We start from the raw sequence: 23,414 nt of genomic DNA, 5'->3' as shown, positions 1-23,414 counted from the left end.
TCCTTTTCACAGTGCCCTAAGAGAAAAAATGTCGGAGCCCACTTCTGTGCTCATAACTGCTAGATCCCAAGAGACACCAGCTGCAGCAGGGAAGCTGCACTCAGGGCTGGGACCCCGAGCCTGCACGTCGTGCAGTTCGTTTTGCTTGTGTCTCCAAGTAACTTGTCTGTCTTAACACATCAGCACTGTTGCTGCACTGGCAAGCTCTCTTAATCCAGCCAAATTCTTGAATTAAACGAGACATTGTCAGAAAAGCGTTTGGCTGAGTAGTCGTAGCATTGCACTTTCAGGGCAAGAGTGGGGTTGAAATGATTTCCCCAAAAGTGTAAAACTGTAGAATAATAAACTACCCGGGCATGCTCCTGTGCAGTTGAGGTGTTATCTTCATCCTTGCTCCCGGGAACTGGAGCTACACTTCTCATTGGGAACATAAACTTATATTTGAAATGAGTTTGAACTTCACACAAACCCACTGAAGTTGCTAACTCCCATATAGGTGAGTATTTCCGTGCTATAAACATCAATTACCTGTCTGCCACAGGGTCCAGTTAGTATATAGTCAGGCAAAGCTACATGTACATATTATTGAAGTGTTTTGGGTGTGTAATAGGCAACTGCAAGTACTCTTAGTTTTGTAGCTTCAGTCACACTTTAATTCTGTCTGTGCATAGGGCCATTAACACAGAATGTTAAATGCAGTATTTGTAATGAAACTGGAGGTTGCACACCCAGTGTTTGAAGCAATTGTAATAGACTGCTGAGAGTCATCCAAGCCTTTCTGGTTTAGCTAGTAGAAAGAAGCCTTTTTCTACTCCAAATGCTTTTTCATCAGTCATATCCTTAGTTGATGTGTTTCAGCAGATGTTACCAGTTTAATGCTCAGTGAATCTGTCCCAGCTCTGTTGATTTACACAGACAAAGAGTTAGTTTTGGGGCATACTTTTAGTGGGAGAGAGATGAAGTTAACCATGTAGGAGACCCCGTTCAAATGATCCCATTCAATTAGAGCCTTGGTTCATTGGAGAGTGTGAGAACATCCTTTGTGGTAGTGGTGATGATAAAAAAAATCCAGGAAACTTGCATGCTGCTGTTTTCAAAACTTGAAACAAGTTTTGAAACAAAGAAGTTAGGACTTCTTAATCCACACAGAAAATTTTTGCATAACTGACCTGTGTGAAAGTGTTTCTCGTGAGCTATTCATGCTTAAGTGGATTGTTTGATTTACCATTTCCAATTTTCAATTTTCAGTTTGATCTCTATGCCATCAAAGTGAGAAGGAAAAGAACAGTGAGGATCTTAACAGAGTGTGCTAGTGGCTTTTTTTCCCCCAGCAAATCCTTCTTTACTGTTGTCAGGGTGCATAGCTGAAGGACATAGATGTTGTTTAGAGTACTTCCCCTCCCTGCCTCCACACCAACACAGTCCTTTCTATTCTTGCCCATCATACCAGGAAACTCTGGCAATTGATTTTGCAGCTTTGATAAAAGACATGGTTTGGGGTTTGATTCTTGTGGGCTGAGAGGCAGGCTCTCTGCAAGAGTGCCATGGAGCATCTCTGCAGGCACTTGTCTCCATGTGTGTTCTGAGACAAGTGCTGGAAGATTCAGCATTTAGACAGCACATGTTGTACACCAGACAAGGCCACCACACAAGCACTAAGTAAGGGTGCTTGGGCCATGGCTGATAAACTGCCTTTGTGTTTGCATAGTAGCTGATTGCTTGAAATCATCCCTGCTTTATGGAGAGACAGGCTAGCAGACCTGAGGGCTGGAGTGATTTTTCTCAGGCATGTGTTTCTCTGAGGCTTGTGTTTCTCCTTTGAGAACATCTGTTTACTTGCAAGGGTCTTGAGAGAGAGCAAGAGGCTGGGGTACTGTTGGGTGCTGATTTAAATGTCTTTTAGAGGTAGCACAATGTAGTGGCCTAGTGAAGGGAGCCCAAGAAAGGGAGGGAGGGGGTAGTGTCTGCATGGTATTAGGTGGGTACATCCCCATGGTACTGGGGAACCGTCTGCCAAGCTGCTGTTCTTCAGCTGGGGCTGCACAAACCTGTGAACTGCTGCCAGAGCTCAAAGACTGGGGCTGTCAGAGGATCCTGCTCCAGATCAGCTCTGCATTGTGAGTGCTGAGGATCCCCAGGGTGCAGCAGCTGTTAGAGTTGTTTGGTGAGAGTCTTGCTGAGCTCACCCAGCCAAGGTGGGAGTAATGTTCCTGGGCTCAGCAGGGACACATGCCACCCACTGCCCTTGAAAGGACATTTCCTTACAAATGGTCCCTGATGGAGAGCTGGCTTCTGGTGGAGCAGGGATTTCTTGATCTGCCACTTCTCGATCTGATTTCTCGATCTGCCACCAAGACCTGCTCTGTGACCTGGGTGGTTCATTGCATCCTGGGTTGTAAAATTGCATGTGGCTCCTTCCCTCTGGGAGTTTGGCTGAGAACGGGGATGTGTGCTAGGGTGCTTCTCTGGGCAGTCACCATACAGCAAAGTGTGTCTGCAGATAAATTTAGGTCTTGTGCAATTTCTGTCCTAAACTTTTGAATATTTTCCTAAATGATGTCTGTCAAACCCCATGATCACAAAGACTATTTCCAGTCCTTATTTTCCTGTTTGTAGTGATGCAAAACTAGGGGGTGAGGGGGAGTGTGTGTTAGAAGTAATTTTCTTCTATTAGATGAAAAAGCTGTTTGATACCAGCTCAAAGTGGATGTAAGTGTTCCATTCCTCTCAGGAATGGCACTGTTTGATGTGTCCTTCTGTAGTATGTTTGCATACAGAAGGATATGTTTGCAGTATGCAGATACTTTCTCTGAGTTCAGCTCCTCCTTGCTCTGAGATGTTCCTTGCTGTTTTGCCAGCTTCTGTTCGAGACCACAGACTCCTGTGATGCTAATGCATCTAAACATTTATTCTCTTCATTACAGAGATGAGCAAGGCAGGTTGTGGATGGTGCTTAAAAGCAGGGGTGGGGTGAGAGCAAGCCCTCTGGATGTGGGCTTGGTTGCTGCAGGGTTGAATAGGAGTCAGAGGAGTTCCGGTATTATCTAGCCCTTGAAGCTTGAATGGCTTCTGAATTGACTGTACTTCCTGGATGCTGTAAGTAAAAAAACCTGTTTGGGCACTGGATCAGGCTGTCCATCAGAGTGTGAGCACTGCATTTCTACCTCTGCTGAATACCTCAGCCACCAGTGATGGCTGTGGGAAGTGTGTGGCTCCCTTTGCTAACTGCACAGAAGATTTTCAGTGTTGCAATTTTTGGGCTAAGGCAAAGGAAACTAGGCTGGAGCTGGCTTCTGAGGATGGCCTGCCAGGGCAGAAACACAGCGGTCACTGCCATGCTTGCTGAGAACATCATGTCATAGCCACAGCAACTTTCTGCTGCCTGGTGAAAGGATGTTCTTGCACAGGACCAGGAGTTGGACTCGATGATTGTTATGGGTCCCTTCCAACTCAATATTTTATGATTCTATGACTGAAAGGAGGCCCTTGTCTTGAAACTGTGATGCAGTAGTTCAGAAGCAGTAAGAAAACAACTTAATGGCACGGATTACATAACACAAGCCTCTCTTTTTGCAGAAACCATGAATGGGGCTTGCTTTCTCTTTTTGGAGTGAAATGACACAGTGAAAGAGGTGACTTAAAGTGTACTCATTATTTTTTTACAACAGTTTTCTAATGGGAAGTGTCATTTGAGTAATAACTGCATCTCCCAGGCTGAATGAATGCCAAGTGTGATGGCAAGATGCACTTAGGCCTGGGATATATCTGCATAACAGTGCTAATAGAAGAATGCTTCCCAGGGAAGCCCTGTTGTCAAGAGGAAACAAATTCTAGTACCAGCAAGTTCTGATTGTCGTCAGCTGTCTTGTCTGTGGACTTGCTGTGACTTAATGAGGAAAAAAGAAGAGGTATTAACTTCCTCACCAGTGGGACAGGAGTGCCAGCTGGCCTGTGTTGTGCTGCTTGTGGGGATGTAACATCTCTGATGTCTTCTGCCTTCTTGCCACAGCTGGAACTGCCTGTTGGCTCCTGACCACTTGCGGAGCCATAGCTGCCCAACAATGTTGGCAGTCCTTAAGGTGCACTTTATTAGCAAGCATTTGGTCTTAGCAAGCATTTGGTCTTGCAACAATATTTTCAGTCCCCCAGTGTCGGCACCTCAGGAGAAATTTGTTGATGTGTTTTCTCACTTCTGCCTTAATTGTGCCAGAGATAAGATGGCTCAGATCAAACTTCAGTCAAATATCTGTTCAAAAAACTTCTCTTAAATCTAGGTAAGGCTCAGAAAAAAACTGCTGAGGGGAAAGCTGTAAAATTAATTTCAATATGTGATATGAAATAATCATGCAGAATCAGGAAGCTGTGTCTAAGAATGCATACCCCTTTTTTTGCATACTCTGTTGCTGTGTTGCAGTTCTACAGTTTGTGCTTGCCACAGAGAAAATGCAGGTTTTTACACTTTTGCAAATGTTAATTCTTCCAGTGTGGAGAGGTCTAATGGCTGGATGTGGGGTGTTTTTTTTTTTTATTTGTTGGTTTGTTTTTTGGTTTTTTTAGCCATTCATTGAAATGAAATATTTTAATCACTTGGGGACACTACCTTGAACTATGTTTATAACATTGATTTGAAAAATGAAGATGAGATCTCCCAATACCCTGTCCCTCCATTCATAAAAGCAGTGTATATTTAGCTGGACATAAAGAATGTACAGCACATGGCAAAGGATGCTGTCTGTAAAGTTTCAAGGGACAGCAGATATTGGCTAGGGTTTTGCAAAGAATTTTGTTGCCTGAAGAGAAACAGAACTAACTTCGGAGAGGCTCATGAGGCATTTAGGTATATTCAAATTTTAGCTTCCATGGAGGAGAAATCCATGTACAGCAGACCTGTAGCCTGGCTAAACACTGTCCTGCCATCTGAGGTGCTTGAAGATGATGGAAGCCCACTACCTGCTGAAGTGAAGCAGTCTGTCAGTTTGCTAAATACTGGAACAAACTGAACAAAAACAGTAAATGCAAGATGTCTACTGCATGCATCACAGAATTCTCTGGATATAAGATGCTGTCTTCGCACAGTTTTTCTTAAATCATACCTGACCCTAATGCTCTTTGACATAGCTCAGGAATATACTTGCATTGTGGCTTCATAGAAGTCAAAACTTTTTTTGATGTTTTTCTTCATCTTTGTGTGTTATGTCTAAGAACACAGTGGTTCAAGCAGTGAGCTAAAGTCTTCTTCTCAGAGGACTTGTTTTGATTCTTGCACATACCTTAGAAGTAATCCGTAGATATCCAAAGGTCCATACAAAATGCATCAAAATCACTGACTTGACAAATAGAAAATGCTGAGTGACCTTTAATGGTAAAGTGTAATCATACAGACTTTGAATTAATATGCTGTTCACAGCCATGCAGTTACAGCTTAGACAGCGTCAGCCTTTGCATAATAGAAAGTATTTAATTCTGTATAACAGCTAATTGCTTCCTAACAACTTCAACCAAACAACAAAGCAAACATTTCTTTAAGGGGAGAAAAACTCAAGTGCAGGTCTAAAACAAGGTGACCAGACTGGAAACAAATTTTAACTGCTTGATACTGCTGCTAAGGCATTAATTTGAGTCTTTTCTCGTCACTGTTCTCAGGTCTTTTTCTAAGCAGAAAGTCTTTTGCTTCATTTCTGAACTGAGCTTCTCTTTAGACACTGAACTTCTGTGAAGTTTGCCTTTGTGCAGGGAGAGCAGCTTTGATAGTATCTGCACCCTTTCAGTTTTGCTCTCTCCAGCCTGGCTGCTTCCTGTGAGGCTGCTCATAGTAAACAAACCCTGCAGTGCTGAGAATAATGGCATAGGAAGCCTGCAGTGCCCTGGTGCCTTTTGGAGAATCCCTGGGGTAAGCTGTGGAGTGTGTTGTGGTGAGCACTCAAGAGGAGCTGGCTTGATGGTACCAAGTGTGAGGTCTCTCCAGTCCATGGCCATGCCAGAGCCTTGTGAGCAGGTAATAGTGCCTCTCTGCACTGGTTTGGATTCAAGGCCGCTTTAGCCCAGGAGCATCTATGGAGGTCAGGAGATGCCCAGGAAGAGGTCAGCTTAGAGATTCATGAGAAGGATGTGATTTCTATATTGTTAGGGATTTTTATCCCTTGAGCTTGTTCACTCTCTCGTCAGGTACCTCAGTATTTTGGTTTCTGTGAGATTGCTTTGCAAGGTGGTTTGTGGTTTTGAATACAAACTGTAGCAGGAACCATGTCCTTTTTGGTGTGGTGCTGACTCCCAATACCTTCTTCTATTGTCTTCTGGCTGTTGCATAAAAAAAAAAAGGTGCTGAATTACCGATTTTTCTTTGCTTTTTTCAGACCCATTGTCACTGCAAGCACCTCTGCCATATCTCTATAATTGCCTTGTAGCTGAAAAGTCTTACAAGGCTGACTTCTCTACTGGAAAACAGCTATTTGCAGTGCTCTTACACAAGCCCATTCTTTCATCCCCACCTTGTGGCTTTCTATACATCTCCCTGCAACTCCTGATAGTTAGGAATTAGTTTAAAACCCAGGCTTAGATTTCTTCTCATTCAAAACCTTGGCTAGCATTAAGTTTTAGCAGCTCCAGCTGAGATTAAGCCATGCAAAGCTTCTATTCTTTTGAATTTTAATTATTTTACTAATGCTTTAATTCAAGAATTGTGAACGTGTATTAGTGTGGGGAGGTATAAGGAAAACACAGCTATAGTTTAGGAAGTCACATGGAATTAACACACTACAACCCCTGCCTACCCAGTGGTCTTACTGTGAGCACCCACATTCTTCCTGTGATGTTGCTGCACTAGGTTTTACCAGTTAGCAAGTTTATTTTAATGCCAGCTTTCTGCATTTAATCCTGTTACTTAGGAAAGTGATTCAAGACAAACTCAACAGGCATAGTCTTTTCAGAACAACTGGTATGACCTGTCAAAAACAGTGAAGCTTGCTGAGCTCTTGGCCATTCAGGGATGATGTGACAGCAGAGGCAGAGCCCTCAATGCAGGATTCTGTAAAGACTTGCCCATGACATTGCAGCTTGCTGGAGAAGATTTTAAAATCTGTGGGAACCTTCTGTCCATCATTCCTGCTGAGAGTATAAACTCACTGTATTGGGATATTTGATAGGCTGCTGGCAGGCAGTTGAGTTTTTTGCTGCTAGAGATGTTGGTGAAGCAATGAGAATGGACCAAGCATAGCCTGGGATTAGAAATGGTCCAGGTGTGGCTGTGAAGTTCTCCATAGTAGACTCTGATTTCCAGGCATTCTTCAAGGCTTTTTTCTGCTTTCTTGCAATACTGTAGTATTTCCCCAGTAGCCTCAATGAAACCTCCAAAAGTCGCTCCAGTGTAGGGGCTATTGCCTGCTGACAGGGAGCTGACATCCAGTGGTGGTATGGTTGAAAGGGAAGGCAGGAAGCTCTGGGAAACAGAGCTGTGCACATGTGAAAGCATGTAAAACTGAGGCTTCTTCTTGATATGGCTTAGCTGTGAAGACATGCCTGAGGACTCTTTCACCTCTCTGTCCCAGCTAACAGTTCTTCATGAATAGTCCTTAGGTCCCTTCCTGCTGATGTTTTCCCTTAGGATGAGTGGTCTCTTGCTGTCCAGAATTTTGGCTGACTCTTGCTCCCTGAAGACTCTTGCTTGAGCACCCATCCTGTTCTGCTTTTTCTCATGCACTTTTTTCCCAGGTCTTCTACAAGGAGTGAGTCTGTCTTAACAGCATATGTCCTCTCAGGGAGTCTGATAAATTCCAGACTGGAAGTTGCCATTTAATTATCTGCTTCTTGGAATATTCCCCTTGTTAGGCATTTTCAAAGAAAATACATGACCTTAAGTGTGAATGCTTCAGGAGGCACGGGTTCACACTGGTTCTTTGTGTGCACATTGACCCATTGCTTGTCAGAGCAGCTGTGGACAGTGTTATCCCCTTCCTCTGAGAAAAAGCCCAGCTCTCCTGTCAGCTCAGCTGAAAATGGTGGTGAGATAGCAAGAGTTTGATATTCTTCAGTTAAAGCTCTCTGACATGTAGGTATGTGTCTTGGTTTGAGACAAGTTAGGAGAAAACGTTCACCCCAAGACAGTATGATAAAAAGGGCCCCAAGACAAAACCGGTTGGTCCCAAAAACAAGGTCCCAACAAGAACCTCATGAAAGTCAAAAGAGGATGCTTTGGTGCTTTTCTTCTGTGCAGAAAGGAGAAGCATTTTCTTCAGCTTTTTATGACTCACTATACCTATCTAAAAACCACTGGGATTTTTGGAGGGCAGTTTGAGGGGAGCTTGTGAGTTGAAATGAAATGCATCCAGAGAGTGAAACTGAGCTTCAGGAAAGGCAGCAACCACCTCTCATTGGGAGTTAAAGACACCTCTCAAGGGTGAGTTGTGGGAATAGTTTCTCCTTGCAGATACTGAGCTGCTGCTCCATTCACACATCCAGACAGCAGAACAGAGGGAGTGTATGTGCTTCTTGTTGGGCTGACTTATCTGTCCTTATCAGCAGCTCCTGCTGAAGAAGCAGGAACCCTGTGGTCTTAGCATCCTGCTGCTGTTCAGTTCAGTGCTGAGACACAGATTCAGCAGCTTCATTCCTGTGCTGGCTTGAAACCACCACAAGCACCACAGCCTTATCCTTAAGAATCTCTCTGCTCCCTAAGCATGAAACAGAAAGTCAGCAAGGTGGGACCTCTGATGACCCATGCCAATGCCTTGTGTGAGGTCAATAGAAACTGGTCCAGTGTGTTGGCAGGAGGTCTGAGGGGCGAGGACTGCCAAGTGCAGACTAATGCAGCCTCACAATGTTATCTAAAATTCACTGAGAGGCAAATGCAGCCTTCCTAACTCCTGACCAAGAGCTATTACCTAGAGAAGTAGGCTTGATCAAACATGTTCAAACAGGCAGAAAGCGCTGCAAGAGTGATGCACCAATGGGTAGGAACTTGCTGCCTCTCTGCCCAGAGCATCACTGGACTGAAAAATAATATGTATATGGCTCATGAGAAATGTATGTACAGCTGGGCTGATTTAAGGGGATTGGTGCTCCTACGCATCATCCTCTTCAGCAGTGACAAAGATGAGATGCTTCAAAGGTGGTGGTTAAAACCCTCTGAGGGAAGCAATTATGAAATGGCTGACCTGGATGCAGATTTCTTTGCCCTTCAGCTGAAAGAGAAGGCTTAAGCAGGAGTTTTATATCCCTTTCAATCTTGCTTGTATTTAATCTTTGCTAATGCAGCTTGAAAGCACCATGAATGTTTGTCCAGCCCATTTCTGGGCTCCTCGTTTCAGGCATTTTGACTCCTGCAAAGCTTGGGTGAATGGTAGATTGAAAGAAGGAAAGGAGAACACATGTTGTCTCTTGACTTGGACATTGGTAAAGCAATAGTCTTAAAAACTAGCTCTGACCTCAGAGCATCCTCATTCTTTCCTGCTCTTGCATTCTTTTTTAACATGTCTTGTTTGGATGAAATATGATAAACTTATCCTTAAGCCTGGATATGGACTTTCTTTATACATCCTTTTAGTACTCTGACAACCTAAATAGATGTTAAATACAGCTGTTCCCATACTCAAGCCAGTATCTGTAATTTTCATCAGCAGCGTTGAGACTTCTGACAATCAAGTTACCCCTTTCAGATGCAAAGACTAAGATCATGCAGCCTCAGTTTAGGCACTTAACTCTGATAAATGGTGGCCTATACACTGAAACCCCATTAATTTTACAATTTACTTGTGACTGTTACTGGATGATGCAGAGGGTGCTGTGAGCTGGAGTTTTCTTCTTTGCTTTACAATAAGGTACAGGCAAATAGAGAGCCTTGGAACACATGTTTGCTGGCAGGGATGCTCAGTGTAGCAGATGTCTGTGAAATCTCAATAAGCAAGGCTGAGGGATGGAGAAGCTGTGTCCCAGAGGAGTATAGATCAGAAATTCCTTACTGCTCAAGAACTGGACTGTTCTGTTAATTTTATTTTCCATTTCATTTATCTGTCACTGGGATTTGGCACCAGCTAGTTATAAGCAATCCCATCCCTTCACATCCATCTGAGTAGGCTGAATTTTTGTCTGGCTCTGTAAGCTACTCCTGTCTAAGCTGATGCAGACAAAGAGCCTTCTCCTGTGTGCTCTGGCTCCAGCTATTCCTTTTCTAGCCCTTCCTGCCTCTCTGCCAGTGAATGAATGCAGGTCTGTAAAGCCAGGACAGACATGGTGATTTCTTCCAAGCTTATTTTGTCATGCTTGTGATAGTCGTCTTTGTGATAGTAAGCCCTTTATCTATTCCATCACATCTTTACCAAAGGATTGGGTAGACCGGAGTTAGCACATGTATCAACATACTGGAAGCCCTAGTACTGAGTAGTTGGACTAGTGAATGTCTAGTGAATGGTAAATAAATTAGTCCAAGACCACTGTGTAACATCTGCTGTCGACTTAGGGCAGAATGGTGTTTGTACTAAATCTTGCAGAACTGGCACAGTGCAGAAAGGTAGGAGAAGAAATGGGTGTAAAAGGCCAGTGGAACCTGGAGCAAAACCATTCTAGGGCATAGGGCAAGATAACTATTTGTCAGTGTGCTCTTGGGAGAAAATACAATTGTTGGACAGATGGCCTAGGAGGAATATATGAATTTGTGATTCCATCCATCTCTGATTAAGAGCTGTGACTATGTGTTCCTGTGAATCACGTGTCCCTTGTACTTTGAATTTCTGCTTGTATCTGATGCTTATCCTGAGGTATTTGATAGAAATGCATAAAAGTTGTTGTTGTCCTAGGGGGCTGAATGTTCCATTTGTTTTTTAAAGAGTGTTTTCATAAGCTAATGCTTTCATCAATGTAAACCATGCCATGGCTTGCTATGCCACAGCAATTGACTGCCTCATATGAATATAAAGTTTACTGAAGAATTTGTAGAGTTAGTGATTTATTTTATCTGTCACTTCAAACAGAAGAATTACAGGCTCTGTCTTGTCCAGGTGGGAAGAAACTTAATGCTAACTCTGGATAGTTTTTGCACTGCAGTTTATTGCTGGTGTGTGCTTTATCTTAGAGATTTGTTTTGTCCCTACCTGTTCAGAAAAGTATTTTGATCTTAGTCCTGTAGCCTTTCTCTCTTTTGAGAAACTGGACCTTTACTGTGTCAAGGTCCTTTACTCTGTTTCTTACAAGAAAGGAGCAGTGGGGAAGGTGCTGGGGGCACCAGACCTGGGTAGAACAGGTTGCTCAATCAGTCTGTCCATTCACCCTTCCAGGTCTTCCCCTGCTCACTGGGCTCACCACCTTGTGTCCCCTCCCTGCCTCCTGGCCGGATAAGCAGGTTTGACTTGTGGTTGTAAAACCAAGTTGGACTCTAGTCCTGACATACACAGTGGTGGTCATGCATGGGCTGCCCAACAGGGCCCCTTAGACAGTACTCCTGCCTAAGTACATGTTTGCGTACCTTATCCTTCTCCCCCTTTTTAATCATCCTTGTTGCAGTCCTTGCTCCTCACTTTCTCTACCCCACTATCTTTTCAAAGAGACAGCCTGTCCCATTTATGGTTTTCCCATGGGTTCCAGTTTTATGACCTACATGCTCAAATTTGCTATTTCTGATACTACTCTCTTGATATTTTTAACTCCAACCAATATAACCAATATTATTGAGATAGTTGGCCAATGCTGCTGGCCTTTCAGTGGGTAAGCTGGCTAAAGAGTGTGTAAAGAGTGGTTGGGTGCTCTCACATCTCTGTTAGGTCTTTGTTCTTAATACTGAAATTCTTGGGTTCAGTGAAGGAGGGGTGAGCTCTTCAAAAGTTCTCTGAGTTGGCCCATGTCTACTCTGCATGATCTTGGTGGTGACAGAGTGAAATGAATACTTTAAAAATGCTGCCTGAAGGGATTTCATGTTCCTTCTGCTGTTTTTTCACTAAAAGGTATATAAGCTTTGTTTATTTTTACTCTAGGCAGAAGCACTTGTGCGGGATAATGACATATCAGCTCATGCCCAGAATGTTGCCAAGGCCAAATATGAATTTTTATTTGGCTTGGAGGAAGAGAAGCCTTCAGGAATGGGTAAGTTCTATTTATTTCTACTTTGTGCAAAAAAAAAAAAAATCTCTTAAGCCACTCAGGAAAGTTTTGCAGAAGCTTCTCCTTTAATGACCCCGTGAGGCTCACTCACTATGCTATGCTGTCTTTTGGAAGTACTGGATCCTGCTGGTTTGGCTGCAGAAAATGACAGTGGTTCCCTCTCTTATACCCCTGCCTTTCTTTCTGGCTCATGTGGGCCACCATGATGTGACAGTAGGGACTCACATGCTAAAGGCACATTGGTGGAGGGAGTCCCTGCACTTCTCTGCAGTGGAGTTGTTCAGCCACGAGTTCTGCAATTGCACATGCTGAAGCATGGCCATTTCTGCCTGGAGATCTTCCAGAAATGCACTTTGTGGTCTTTCTACAAGTAGAGGTAGGTAAGATTTTAATTCAGATACTTGACTGGTACCCGGACTGCTCTGCCCTCTGTAGTCAGTGATTCTAGAAGTCCAGATGCTTCCATAATATCTAATGTTATATCTAAGGATCTGTCTTATACCTGTTGTCTTCTTGTAAATATAGGGCATTTTCTACCTTTTAAAGCCCAAGCTTAGAAGAAAAGAAATGTAGTTATTGTAGCTATTCCTCTTGCCTTGTCAAAATTATCAACAAGCCCTGCCCTCTTTGAAAAAGCATTTCCTCAGGCTGTTCTCTGTGTACCTTGATCCTTTCTAATTGCAAACTTTCTGGAATGTCACTTAATTAAGGAAGACTCCCTTCGTGCTAGAAAAGGGCAGCACTTTGCTCAGAAACAAACTGTGTATGTTCCTCCACTTTAGTAAGGAAAAAAATAATAATAAAGCAGAACGTGAGTTTCTTCCTGGCTTTTATAAAGTTTGGTCATCCAGCTGGGAAATCCTAATTGCATAGTGGGAAAAAATCCAAATTTCCAAAAAGAGAAAAAAACCCTCAAGAAAACCCAAACCAAAAGGACCTCATTTAGGAATTTTAAAAACTCTTTCAAATTGCCACAAAATGTGTATCAGTTTATTACATGAATCATGATGACCTCATTTCTTGCTTGGAAAGACACAGTGTGAGAGCACTGTCAGCAGGCATTGGTACAAATCCAGAGATTGGTATTAAATAAAGTATGCTGTGTCTAATAAATCCAAGTGAATCTATTGTTATTAACAGCCAAAACAATTATCAAATATGATGGGTATGCCAAGCTAAGTACTGAGCTCTAAAATAAAGGGTAGCAAAGAGTAAGCCAGATATATTGACTTATATGCCTAATTCGCTGTATTTTTCCTGTGCTTCTTGCCTCGTTTCTGGATCTCCTTCTTGACTTGTTTCTGGATCTCCTCCTGTTCCTTTATTAATGAGAAACTACCAGTAGGAGCTAACAATTAGTAAAATGGGAGTTACTTCAAGGGACCCTGACAAGAGGGTTTGTAAATATTTAACAGTGGTTAACATACAACATTTGTGAATTGCACCCAAAAACTGGGTGACATCGTGCTTACCCAGACTGGCCTCATGCTGCCACAGACAAATGCATCCTCCTCCTCCTCTTACAAGTTGTTTGACTGCCATGGATAAATGATAGTGGTTCTGCCCCTTCTAGTTTTTTCTTCAGCTTTTAACTGCTTATTTACTGGAGGTGAATGAGGACAGGGCGACTGAGGGGACAGTAGTACAAACTCAGGGCTTTTGTACATCAAATAATGTTGTTTTTTTTTTTAATTTGATATATATCAAATATGTCATACATATGCTTTTGGGGGAAGCAGCTATGCTTGAAAGTCTTTCTGTTCTTCTCCCTATCAGATGGGAAGGGAGAAAACACCACCAAAAATCCAAATAAACATGCTACTTTCTGAAGTTTCCTTTAAAGGAAAGAAGACATGCTTTTTAGGGGTCAAAGTATGAAATATTTCAAGCAAATGAGTGACAGAGGCAGGGCCAGGAGAAATGTTGGTGTTTAAACTTGATCAAGAGAACAACTTGTCACTGTGGGCAGTTACGCTGAACTTTAGTTTATCTAACCTTAAGCAGTTGACCCATGCCATGGCTGGCCTCAGAAACGGAACATAGCATGTAAGCTGCTGAACAGCTTAATTACTTCTGCCTTCTGGTTTATACTTTCCCTTTTGGCCACAGCCACGTTACTGTAGCCCTGCTGATGCTGCTGAGGATATACATGTCTTGACTAAGTACTAAAACACTTGCATCAGACAAGCCAATTCACAAAGAAAGAGCAATAAGTGGGGTGACTGTGAGAAACACTTCTGTTTACCCAGGTGGGAGATGGCAGCTCTGTGCTGATTTTTACCTTCCAGGTTGAAACTGCTGGTCATTTTCAGTTGAGAAAATGAGAGGGGGGGAAAATAAAAAGTTAGATGGCTTTTGAAGAGATGTTTCATCAACGATATTCAAATGCTAATAAAGCTGTCACATATAAAACATTTTCCTTTGCGGTCTTCAGTCTGATTTTATCTGGGATATTTGTGATCACTGATGCCCTAATGTTCTCTTGACTTTAATGCATGATGCCTGTTGACTGGGCCCTCTCCTCTCTTGTCCATTGCCCATCCTCCTGCCCTGCATGCATTACTTGGAGCAGAAGCAGGTCCAAGCCCCCTGGGACCCTCCTGTTGTGGAAGGGTTCAAGACCACGCATTTCCCTGCAGACCCCTCCCGCTGGGAGAGCAGGGAGGATGCACCACACTTGTCCACGTGGCCCTGCACAGCCTGGCCACCTTCCTTGGCGAAACCCCAGCCTTCTGCTTTCCAGCAAAAGAAAATGTTTTTTAGAAACTGAATTTAGCTGGGTTGGACAAGACGTCTTCTCAGACTCACTGACATAAAAGGCCGCTTGTTGTATGTGGAAACATACATTCCTTCTCTGGAAACTGCCGTGGAAACAGTGATCTCTATTGAGCAGACTTTCTTCAGGCTTGGCTGTGCTACAGGTCTGATTTTTATGACTTTGCTGTTAATACATTTAAATACTAAAAAGAAAAAAAAAAAAAGTTATGGCCACATGACTTTTTTTTTTTAGTCTTAAAAGTGCTTCCTTGGGGGAAAAAATTGGGGGATACTACAAAATAATTCTTTAAATAAACATGAGGGCCAAATACCCCATAATTCCTGTTATATGAGAAAATAAATCCAAGACTGTTGTTAGGAAGAAAATAGCTTCTTAAGATTAATAAACGGTCTTATCTCTGATGCTTCTGAAAGGAGAAAGCTTTCATCCCTCCTGTGTACCAGAGGTTTAATCTCATCCTTCACAAAAAGGCTCTGTACAAATACTGCCTGTGTTGCTATGCAAATCTGGTCTTTCCCAACAGCTGCTGGAAGAAGCTTGGTTTTGAATTCCTGGTGAAACAAATAGCTTTTTGGAAAGCCTGTCACTTGCTGTTTTGTGTTCAGTGAGGTGTCATGAGGCAACTGAGCTCATTTAACATCTTGCTTCTGCCAAGAGATGGTCCCAGACACACACTGCCACCAGTTGTCTCATGCTCGTTCTTGTGCTCATCTGTGTACTTAGCAAGCTCAAGCCAGCAAAAACTGTAACAGACTCCCCCAAAATAATGCCAAAAGAACAATTCTAAAAAAAGGGCTTATTTTCTTCTGGCAATGTGTGCTGAATCACCATTGCAAGGGGTCAAACAATGCCAGATCTGACACGTGAAAGAAAATCAAACACATACTTTGACCCATGCAACATACCTGTTCCTGAACTGCAATCGAAGAAATGATTGCTTTTGCTTTAGAATATCTAGAACTGTTTTTCAAGAGCACAGGAAGGACACAATGGCTGCTATTTTGTAAAAGTAAAGCCTTTTCAGGGTTCTTACATTTCTGATTTAAACATCTTTAAGAAAGTGATCCCAGTATCTTTGTATAAAGTGAGCATCACTGACATACTTTCTATCTCACTTGTTTGCTCTGTTACTTCAAGGTGCACATGTCCAGCTCTGCTGCATCCCCCTCACATTGCATGGAAATGGCACCTTCCTGATCCTCCCTGCAGGAACTGCCCTTAGACCACCGGCACTCATTATTACATTGTTCTCATGATAGCCCAGAGTGCTGACTGTAGTCTTGCCCAGTGCTCCAACCCTGTTGTTTTCCATTTTGAGGCACCACCCCTTTGCTATATTTTCATCTCGTGTTCTTTCCATCTCCAGGCAATCCTGAAAGTCTAGGCTCCCTGGTCTGGTATCTTCCTTTGCAGCTATGTTTTGCTTAAGAAGTGCAAAACTGCATTTTCTGAGGATTGGAGGACTGCCTGATTTTCACATTAATTTTGCTTAATTATGGTGAAGGATTGGCGCATCAGATGTCCTGCAGTGTTCACCAGGAGCACACACAAGGCTGGAATACAGAAAGCTCAGAGCTGTGGTACCCCTCTCTCACATAATTAAAAGTCCATAATCCTGTTGTGCATATTTGACTTTATCAGCTTGTTGTTGTTGTTGTTTCTAGTGTCCCACTGCATTTTCTGACATACAGAAATCCTGCAGGAGTTTTAAAACCGTAGTGTGTAATCAGTAGTTTCCTCATAAATATCCCCAATGTTTGGCATTGCTGATTGGCAATGATGCAAAAAGAAGGTTAACTTTTTAAATTTAAGTTTCCAGAGGTACTGTATTGGAAGATACTTTTCCACTTGAGTTTGTGCACTGTAGGAAGTAATTACCTCTTTGGCACCAGCATGTTCACTGGCCACGCTGAGTGCTCCTCTTTCACTCCAGCATGGAGTAAAGCAGGTCATTTTGGATGCTCTGAAGAGCACATGGAAAAATAAATGCTGGTGCAGAAGGACAGGTTCCATTGTGCTCTGCATCTTGGCTGCAGAGGTGGAGTGGTGGAACTGTCTTGCTATCTCCCCTGAATTTCTTAGTCCCGCCTCCTGGGATTGGGAGAAACTGAGGCATGCTCTGGAGCTGTCAGGTGTGGTGTGATGGATGCATGGGTTTCCAGTCCAGGGGGCAGGAAAACTAAAGGGAGCACAAGGCATTATCCTAAGTCCCTTGCTCCACAGGAGGAAATTGAATGTCTTGTGATCTGCACTTGAAAGCTGGATAGATCAAGTTATCATAACCTACAGCTGTAGGGAGGAGATTACCACATCCTCAACTTTCTAAACAACAGAGTTGTTTGAAGGCCAAGAGTTTAGTACAAATAATCATTAAAACATGTACTGTTTGTTTATTGTTTTTTAAAGGTGCAGAATTAAGCACTCAGAAGTTAGGAAATACCAGAGTTAAGGCAGTAGATGTCTCCCTGTCTGTGTTCTTTTGGCTGAAGCTGAGAGCCATGCTGATGGGAGCACACAAATATTTGTGGATCTGGTGGCGCTGGCAATCTGTCAGCATCTGGCCACATCAGATGCTCTGAGTACACCTGGCACAGGCTGAATTCAGCTGAAGCTGGCAGGACTCAGCAACACCTTCCTGGAGACAGGCAGGTCATGCCCTTCCATCAGGCAGACAGAAAATGGGGCATCCAGATCAGTGGGCACAACAGGAGAGGCTCAGCCAGCTGATTTAGCTTGTTATAGGCAGGTACAGTGGGACACAGATGCATTTTTTCCTGTCACCACCATTGCCTCCTCTCCTTGGCCTCAGCCCCATCATCTGGTGAGATCTGCAGCACACCCACACAGACCCTCTAATGTGCTGTAGCCTTGCTTCATTTCTGAAGCTTTCTGAAGGAAATTATGCATGTTAACTTGCTCTTGATGTGCACACAGAGAAGACATTTAAATAAAATTATGTGGGTAGGTGCAGCTCTGGCCTGGTATTGGACTGAAAGAGTGTAACACAGAGTACAGCCTGTATTTTTCCTGTTCACAGTTCACTGCTTTAACAGGTACCTTCTGCCGTAGATCCCTCTGTTGTTTATTTAACTCTGCCCAGCATCTGGGGGAAGGGAGTCTCATTCGCTGTAAGAGCCTGCTGAAAAGTTACTATGCAATGTCCAACAGCACCTTTAGCAACAAACACTTGGAGCCTGGGAGATACACACATCCCTCTGTGCCCTATTTTTGTTTTAGCTGGGCACATAACTTGAGATCCATCTCCTAGGGTGCTTTAAGAACTGCCTAGCAAGACTACTCTCAGATTGGTTAATTGGTCCCAAACTCTGAAAAGTAGTAAAGGACATCCTTTTCTGCAGGTGTGTCTGGTTTCTGGATCTACAGAAATCCCATGTTTCTGAGATCTGTGCTTACAAGTGATGGATTTTTAAAGCCGTTTTTGCTCACTCAAAGCAACTTTCCAAGGGTTTTGAGAGGATTATTGAAAAATACAGTATTTAAAATATATAACATTAATTATAAGTGAATTTAGAGAGGCTGTAAAGTCATTGTAGATGCTGAAAGTGTCAAAACAGCTGTGAGTTGTCACTGCTTCAGAAGTTTTTTCTTCAGGTGAAGGCTCTTAGAGAGCTTTTAAAGTAATTCTTGCTAATTACTGTGTATATCTACACTTAGAAAATCTGTTAGCTACTTCCTTTCTAAATTACAGCAGCAGAAAAATAGAAAATTCAGATTCTTTTTGGATCTGTTGTTTGCATATTGGGTTTCAGACTTCTCCAAACATAATAAAATGAAATGAAAACTTGAGATTCTCACAGCCATAGAATTCCAGAGTGTGGAACTTCAAAGAAGAAAAGGGCATTAAATATTCTAAGACCCACTTGCACTTTTATGTCAGGATAAGGAGTCCAGATATTCCCTTTGTATTTTCCCTCCTGTTCCTACTCATGCTAGCAGCTGTTCCACTCTACCATTTTGCTTTCCAGGGTAATGACTCTTGGGACTGAGCTATCTCACTGACCATCTGTGGCCCATACAGCAATTTGTAGTGGATAATCCCTCACACTAAATCCTCTCAGCACGTGCTGCATGTTAGTTTTGGACTTTGTCCTGTTTTGAGCTCGCTGTAGGCCTGTGAGTGACTGCAGCAAGGTGCCATCCTTCTTGCAACCAGGGGAAAGGTCCAGGGCTCTTTGGAGGACAGTTAATTCAGTGCAGTTGGGGTTATTAAAGGGGTCCCAAACCCTATTTACCACTGGGAATTAGTTAAAATCTGGGGAAAAATATGCAGCCAAGTCACAGTATTGCTTTCATAAAGCTTTCCATCAGGAATAGGGCTAGGCCTTGTGCAGTTGTAAAAAAAATACACACAAACTCTCAAAGAGGCACAGGATTTATGTTCTTATCCTAGTGTCTTTTCTCACTCTTTTCCAAACCAGTGACAACTTAGCATCATCATATCCTACTAGACTCCAGCACTAGCTAGCAGAGATTCATCACAGATTTACCTAGCATGGGCATGGTTGTCCTACATCAGACTGAAGTTTCATCTAGTACTGTCTCTGGTAGCCCAAAACCCCCAGAATTTAGGGAACTACACAAGAGCAGTGGTGGGCAGTATCTTTTTGTGAATCTCTTCCAGTATGCAGGAAGCTGTGGGTGTATGATTTCTTGAGGAACATACTGCCCCTCTATGCATGCAGGGGATTATTTTTTCTGTGAACAAATAAGTTTAATTTCTGGGTAACCCTGAGCCACTGGCTTTCACACACTGTGTGGCTGTTCAAGCACGGACTGCAAAGAACACACAGCCTGTGCGTGCTGTTGGGCTCTGTGCCAAACTTCCCAGTGACCACAGCAAGGAGTCCCTCTGGTTGTCTCTTTTTGGGGTGAGGGATCTCAGCCAAGATGGTCAATTTTCCTGCAAGAGCTCTGTCATACCTCTATTCCCCTTTACATTCCCTGCATGTTTGCTAAGGCATAGAGGCATTTCACCAGGATTTATTTCTAGGCAACTCTCCCCAACCTTTTCCCTCTGCCTCTCACTTTTACTCAGCTTCCCCATTTCCACCAACTTGTTGTTTTTACATAATGCTGCTGTAACTTTCGACGGGATGAAGACCTGCCTCTGCTTCTCCTTTTTGGAGTAAGCAAACTGCCCAAAAGCCTGGAGTGTCTGCAAGCTGCAGAAAATCCTGTGCCCAGTCCAGTGTGGATGTTTGCAGTCCAGTTACAAAAGCCCCGTGTTTGCATTATGTTAATCCCCTGGCTTTGGCTACTCTGGCCAGGCAGAACCTATTGCAGCATGGAGAATGACATCATTTGGAAAAAGGGCTGCTGCATGAGGCTGCCAGAAGCTATGCAGCATCCCTCCCCTTTTATAGGGGATGGCTGCTCCATCTCAGCAGGAGAAGGCTGCTTTATCAATTGGAATAGTTTTAGTGACTGTAGAAGATGTAACACGATGCAGTGCAGGACAAGGAGATGTGTGTAACCCTCCTCTCTGGCAGGCTGCAGTAGTGATACAATACCATAAATCCTGTGATTTGTTCATTAAGCTCTGTGACCTAGAGATTTGTCTCATCTTAATGCATACATTGTTTTTTACTTCCCTAATTTGCCTTTTACAAATGGTGGCAGGAATACCAGGAAAGCGTAACTGATATGGTGCTGCATGCAAGCTCACCCACGTGCTACTTGTGATCTGCGCAAGGAGCTGCAGAGACATAAAATGCAGGATGACTGGGCTGCTTAGTGAATGCTTCCAGCTCACTAATGCTGAAATGCCATAAAGCATCCTGCATTCTGAAACAGCACATGACTCTCAGCATCGCCATTCTGCCCGATTCTCCCCTTATGGACGCAGTTACAAAAACGGCAGCTAAGCACAGACGTATCCCTGGCATGCCGTCAGGCAGCCTTGCTGGAGGAAGATTTTTTTTCCCCCTGCAAGCTGCCAAGGTGGACTCCTTAGCTCCTGCGATAGACTGAATGAGACTGCAGTTCCCCCATCAGTTTCATAATACTCAGAAAGCATCCATTTACATCATTGTGTGCAGTGCAGGGCAGCAGCTGCCAGGAAATTTGAAACTATTTTGATTCCAGTTGACTAGAACAGCAGCAATTGAATTAGCTGGTATCGCTATAGATAAACTGATGATCTTTGCATTTTATTTCTTTGACCAATGGGTAACTGCTGGAGCTACAGTAACCTCTGTGAGTAAGGAGACTGTTCAAGCAAATATATCTAATTTCTCGAGCTATATAATATATATATATATACTGTATAGAGAGAGACACTCACACCATTCTTTTTTAAAATGTACCTGTAAACAAAATGTCTGTCTATGCTTTTAACTTGTGTTTTGCTTCCTAGAATTTCCTTTTATTATGCTGTAGACAAGTTTGCTTGACATGGAATGGTTATTTACCTATGAAATATCATATCTATGCCTGATTTAAGTCATTAATTCTTTCAACGTCTAGTCATCAGAAAGGCTGCCAAATGCTATTAGGTTATATTTGCCCGGTCTCAGTTTTCTAGTCACTCACCCCCTTTCTATTTTAGCTTTTCCCCTGTCCTTTTTTTTCTTTTCTCTTTTTTTTTCCTTTTTTTTTTCCTTTTTTTCATTTGTTGAAAGAAGCCACCTTCAATGCAAAGTAGAAATTTGTGTTACCTGAAAGTGTGTGTCCTTTCTTTGTTTGTTTGATGATGGGTATTTTTTTTCCCTGCGCATCTTCAGTGCAGTCCTTAAATTTTGTTGTTTTCTTTCTATCCTTGTTTGTAATGCAGTCATATTGGGGGATGGGGTTAGACAGGATATGCCAGTAGCTGCAGCAAGACATGATGCTGTGGTGGTGGATGGGAATAAGGGAGGAGTTTCCCTTAAAGAGCTCAAGCTCCCCTAAGCTCTTGTACCTGAAATAGCTCTCTGAGGAAAGGGGAAGGTTTTGCAGTTTTGGGAGAGAGTGGTGGATTGGTCATGGTTTATTTCATGAAATAGAGACCTTGGCAGTCATGTGCATGGTGGTACCTAACATAATGGTGACAGAACCCTGCTTTGATGTCATACAGGAAGTTTTTTCAATCATACAGAGAATTAGGCTATATTCCTGCATGAAAGGCAAGAATCCCACTGACTTGTACTTGCATACAACAGTGACAGCAGCAACAGCAGTCTGTCCAAAGGACAGCTGCTGACATGTCATTTCAGAAAAGGCATTACATTTCTACTGTGATAGCATTACTCTCTTGCTCAGATGGAGCACAGCCTGCAGGTGTGGCAGAGGGGAGTACATCTAAGTACTCTCTCTCCCTTTGGACACCTCTGTGTGCCTGAGTGTACAGGTATGTGCTCTGTATGTGTACCTCTTCTGGAGTCTGATGGGCTTGCCAGACTGTGAAGTTCAGGAGGAGAAGTAAATCAGAAACTTGCTCAAGATTTCTTTCCACCGTCGGCAGTGGCTGTCAGTGGCAGATGGGGACGCGCAGAAGAGCATTTAGCATTCACCACAAGAAATAAGGCCCCCTCTGTTTCCCTCGTGTTGGTTCAGAAGCTAAGATAGCAATTAGCAGAGACGAGCCTGGCCCCTTGGCAGGATCTGTGTGCGGAGCCTTGTTAGGGCTTGGCCTCTGGAGCACATTGGCTATCTCCCAGCCCCACAGGAGGCCAGGGCTGACACTCCAGGCTTCCTTCCAACAAGGCGGGATGTGTGGATTGGAGTGAGGCCTGGGGGGTCCCAGCTCTTAGAGCGCTATGTATTCCCTTTCTTCATGCAGTACAGTCAGAGTGTGTGGCCTGGGCAGTGGCCTGGCCAAGTGCTGTCCCACAATGCTGAGGGCACACACTAAGCATTGCTTGTGGGTGGATATGTCCACCAAGAAGGGTTTATGTTAGCATCTATAATGACACGCTCCCTATTAGTCCTTTCCTAAGAAATCCCTCCTCTAGACCGTGCTGAGTGAGCAGCAAGCACTAAATCTTCTGCATTAGAGAAGGATTGTGAGGTGAGAAAGCCGCTTGAGGTTGCTTGCCTGGAGTTTTTCTGGTGCAGGTGTAAGGACATTGTAACCACAGCGCATCACTGTCATATGTGAGTCTGTCCTGGTCAAAGTGCCCCACAGTGTCAGCCTAGTGCTTGTGCCATGGAAAGTATGGCTTGAGATGCACACAAGCACTGTTGGTTGAGTTGTGTGCAAAGGAGGCTGTCTGCTGGTTCAGACACTAAGGAAAAGCACAGTGGGTGCTCCCACACCTGTGTTTTGGAAACCTTGCCATGAACATGGGCTGGTGATGCAATTGTGGACAGGGCATCCTTGTTCCTTATGGCTCCCTGGGACCTTGCAGCAAAGAAAAGGTCCCTGCTTTATCCAGTCACTGTCCTGGACAGCAACCAAATCGTCTGGATGAAGCTGAATTTTTATCATATAGTGATTAAGTAAATGGCATGGAGACATTTGGAGAACCCACTGGGGAAGATTCTGAGGCTTGGCAGAGTCCAGACTGTAATTTTGATCGTGCACCACGCCCAGTGTGTGGTATTTTCCCTG

The 23,414-nt window shown here is 43.4% G+C and overlaps 1 protein-coding gene and 1 long non-coding RNA gene across 3 annotated transcripts in view; one reads left to right on the top strand and one right to left on the bottom strand.

Annotated features, from left to right (window-relative positions):
- PSD3 (pleckstrin and Sec7 domain containing 3) overlaps positions 1-23,414 on the top strand; it is a 109,401-nt gene that overhangs the window by 300 nt on the left and 85,687 nt on the right. The window contains exon 2 of one of the 2 annotated variants that reach the window (XM_054284972.1): positions 11,958-12,066. In XM_054284972.1, coding sequence (XP_054140947.1) covers positions 11,958-12,066 — 109 coding nt within the window. Of the gene's footprint in view, positions 1-11,957; positions 12,067-19,293; positions 21,080-23,414 lie in introns of those variants that run through there. The other variant, XM_054284980.1, reaches the window with a different exon arrangement.
- On the bottom strand, positions 5,339-21,718 carry LOC128942495 (uncharacterized). The gene is made up of 2 exons (XR_008483626.1): positions 21,541-21,718; positions 5,339-6,297 (listed from the first exon to the last, which is right to left on the bottom strand). It is a non-coding gene; the product is annotated as an uncharacterized LOC128942495 (long non-coding RNA).

Source organism: Melozone crissalis, unplaced genomic scaffold, assembly GCF_028551555.1.
Source record: "Melozone crissalis strain CALT ecotype California unplaced genomic scaffold, PUWL_Pcris_2 ptg000005l_1, whole genome shotgun sequence".
Lineage (NCBI taxonomy): Eukaryota > Metazoa > Chordata > Aves > Passeriformes > Passerellidae > Melozone > Melozone crissalis.
This window is presented reverse-complemented; position numbering and strand designations above follow the sequence as displayed.